Source organism: Adiantum capillus-veneris, chromosome 22, assembly GCF_014529385.1.
Source record: "Adiantum capillus-veneris isolate H3 chromosome 22, ASM1452938v2, whole genome shotgun sequence".
NCBI lineage: Eukaryota > Viridiplantae > Streptophyta > Polypodiopsida > Polypodiales > Pteridaceae > Adiantum > Adiantum capillus-veneris.
Window position 1 is genome coordinate 97,142,598 of NC_140952.1, and position 3,427 is coordinate 97,146,024.

A 3,427-nucleotide genomic window follows, 5' to 3' on the forward strand; every position below is an offset into this window, starting at 1 on the left:
CCAACTTATACATTATAAAATGCCAAGGTAGCAGTTTTGTGATTCTTTCTCTTTATGTGGATGATACCATCCTTGTTTCCAATGATTTTGGATTTCTTCAGTAAGTGAAAAGTTATTGTCTTCTGCATTTGATATAGTGGATCTTGGAGAGATTCACTTGTGTCTTAGAATTTCGATTCAATGAAACTATACAAATTGTATTTTGTTACTTCGACAATCAAAGTTTACTGTAGATACTATTCAAAAATTTGGTATGGAATCTGCACATTCGGCCAACACACCTTGTCTTGCGAGTTCTACAAAGAACACTTTTGACAGTGGTGGTCAACTTGTCACAAATCAACCTTATGTTAACTTGATTGGATGTATTCAGTTTGTTGGCATAAACACTCATCCTTATATTTTGTTTGTTGCTAATTATCTTGGACATCTTGCACGTCCTTCTCTTAAGCATTAGTCTGTAGCAAAGCATGTATTGAAATACTTAACAGGCACTATAGATTTTTGCTTGGTCTATTGGAGACAAGTGACATCCAATTCTATGCAATCTCTTTCTCTTTTGGGTTACATAGATACAAACTGGGAAATCTCACATTTATCTATGCGATCTACTAGTGGAAATTTCTTCTTTATAAATGGTTGCACTACAACCAAAAAGGGGACCTTCGACGCCGGTTTCGACGCACTTCGTCGAAAAGTCCGTCGATATACGCGTCCCTACGAATGCGTTGATATATGCGTCGAAAGGTAATATTATCAACGCGTTTTTTTTACGGGCTTAACGAAGCACATAGCGACGATCATAATAGAAAAAAAAATTCTTGGGCAGAGGACAGGCAACCTGGCCTGTGCCTAGTGAAAAGATGGACACAGCCACAGCCTGCCTGTCCTCTGCCCAAGAAAGCGAGCAGCACCAAAATCAACCGTACTCCCGCAGAAATTTCAACAGAGTTCCCTTCGTTTTTACATAAATGTTTCAAAAAAAAACATATCATGTATACGCCTCCTACATGCTATCCATGTAGAATCTCACATGAGATTTAAGGACAATGAAAGAAATGAAATGAACTTTGTGCAAAACCATAACCGGCCATAACCACTTTGATCAAAACCATAATGCAGATAACCATAAGCATAACCAAAAAGTTAAACATAACCATAAACAAAACAAGAACCATAACCATGTCTATACAAGAATAGGAGAAATAACCATGTCTATACAATGACAATGACAATAACCATAACCATAAGGAAAACAATAATTGTCTAAACAATAACCATAACCATATATGTCTATACAAAAAAGAGCGTGTCTGTGTCTCACAAAGCATATATATGAAATCCACTGATGACTAGGTGTCACAACCTGCACATAGAACAAGTCACAAAATTAGTATTGATATTACTTCACATATACTTATTTAATTAAATCAACTCACACATATTAACGTCTCACCTCAAGCGATCAGCGAGACTCTAAGGCCTCCCAGCCTACAAGCTCTCCTGAAGCATCAAGATCATTCAATACTTCATAGATACCTCTGCGATATCCATTTGTCTCCTCCTGGCGTGTCGGGGCTCGATGCATCGCAAGATTTTGCGTTTATACAAAAATCAAAGTAATAAGAATACATGATTCATCACGTTTTAAAAAAGGCCATAGCTAGGATTGGATTAGAAACTCACAAACTCATAGCGAAAGGTGTCGAAGCCTCCGCTGCCAAGATGAGATGTCCCCTTGGTCATTTGTCGTATCTGCGCGGCCTGACGCTGCTGTCTGAACCGTGTGTCTGTTGTTTGCTCATCCTCCCTGATCTGTAGCCACGTCTCGTGTGGGATGCCCGAAGGCTTCGGCAAGCCGGTCCTGAAAGCCTGCCGAGCTGCATCTCGTCGATGTTTCACGGTGTCCCGTGCAACACCCTTGATCCACCTCCTCGGAACATCCTTTGAACCCGGAGCAGGATGGTACTCTCTCAGGATGGTCTCCACTATATAACTGACTTTTTCCTCATCCTTCTCAAGCAAGGGCGTTAGAATGCTGGTCAAAAATTGCAGCTCCGCGAGCTGGCGAATCCGCTGTCTCATATCAGTCTTGACTCTATCCATGTCAATAGAACCATCTGCCCGTACAGTATAGAGCTTGGAGGAACTAGGATCGTATGGCCCCTAAGGTGTCTGAGGTGTGCCAAGAGGTGTGTCGAGATGTGTGCCTGGGTAGGAGGGGGGTCGTGAGCGAGGAGGGGTCGAAGTATCTGTGGACCTTCCTCCACAACAACCACCACCTCCACTTGACGATCGTCCAGATTGGCGAGTGCGCCTGTGCTACGGAGATGAGGACGTACCCGCCTCTGCCGCACCCCTAGGTTTTGAAGCGGCCGTGATGGGAGACCTTGCAGGCGTCGTACCCGTAGGCATCCCCCCCATAGCCGTCGGACCCTCGGGTGTGAAGCCCGGAGACGTAGTACCCGTTCCTCTAGCTACCCAGTACTGATAAGCCTCTACCATCTGACTGGGCGTCATCCGTGTGACGAAGCCCATGAATGCATCTGCACTCATAGAAGCGGGATCTGGAAACTGGTCTGCCATACTAAAGCCCTGCACAAAGAAAGTAAAATAAAGTGTCAGAACACCTTTGTTTAAATTAACTTTAAGCTTAATTTTAAATCAACATCTTCACACAAATACTTACAGGCCTAGGCCTCGACGAGTGAGGCATCATCGATAAGATCCTGCACCGTATCATCGTCTATCTCTAATTGCAGACATAACTCTACCCCAACTCGTTCTGGCAGATTGTCTTCATCCATTGCATCTTCATCTACAAGTGTCAATTCTGCCTCGTCTGTGTCATCCCTTGTATATCTATCAGCTTCCTCTGCCATACCTTCATCCTCCTCATCTAATGTCACAGTAGTCCTCGCATTCTCTAGTCTTGCCCAATCTCTGTACACATCGGTCCAGAGGTGTACGGAGATCAAGACCACCGGGTCAAAATCTCATCCTTATTAGTCAAATCCTATATGGGTAGACACATACGTGCACTCCCAGGTGTACATGGCAATGCATGTAGCGGGCAAAACCCCTTTGCCTCTTTTAGTTCCATAGTTTCTTCTGGAGGGAGAGAGAGAGAGAGATAGAGAGAGAGAGAGTTTCTGTCCTTTTCACACAATTGGTCAGCCAACCTAGCTTTTTCTCTCTCTCTCTCTTTCTCTATCTACTATCTATCTCTCTCTCTACCTCTGTAGCTATCTCTAGTTAATTCTCTCTCTCTATATAGATATCACTCTCTATCTCTTTATTTGTCTCTCTCTGTCTACGTACCCTATCTCTTGTTCTTTCTCTCTTGATCTCGATCTCGCTATCTCCCTTTCTCTCTCTCTCTCTCTCTCTCTCTCTCTCTCTCTCTCTCTCTCTCTCTCTCTCTCTC

General features: G+C 43.4%; 1 protein-coding gene across 1 annotated transcript; it reads right to left on the minus strand.

Moving 5' to 3' along the window:
- Window positions 1-1,521: 1,521 nt before the first annotated feature.
- On the minus strand, window positions 1,522-2,719 carry LOC147429862 (uncharacterized). Its single transcript, XM_086495068.1, has 4 exons — window positions 2,690-2,719; window positions 2,466-2,595; window positions 1,687-1,717; window positions 1,522-1,597 (listed from the first exon to the last, which is right to left on the minus strand). The coding sequence occupies exons 1-4, from the start codon at window positions 2,717-2,719 to the stop codon at window positions 1,522-1,524; spliced, it is 267 nt and encodes an 88-aa protein (XP_086351194.1).
- Between the last annotated feature and the right edge of the window lie 708 nt (window positions 2,720-3,427).

Excerpts from the sequence above, each read along its gene's own strand:
- LOC147429862 (XM_086495068.1), bottom strand. The coding sequence starts at position 2,719 with ATGATGCCTCACTCGTCGAGGCCTAGGCCT. Across the intron at positions 1,718-2,465 it reads CTGGGTAGCTAGAGGAACGG|CGGAGGCTTCGACACCTTTC; the intron begins GTACTACGTCTC and ends TCATCTTGGCAG. Across the intron at positions 1,598-1,686 it reads ACACCTTTCGCTATGAGTTT|AATCTTGCGATGCATCGAGC; the intron begins GTGAGTTTCTAA and ends GTATAAACGCAA.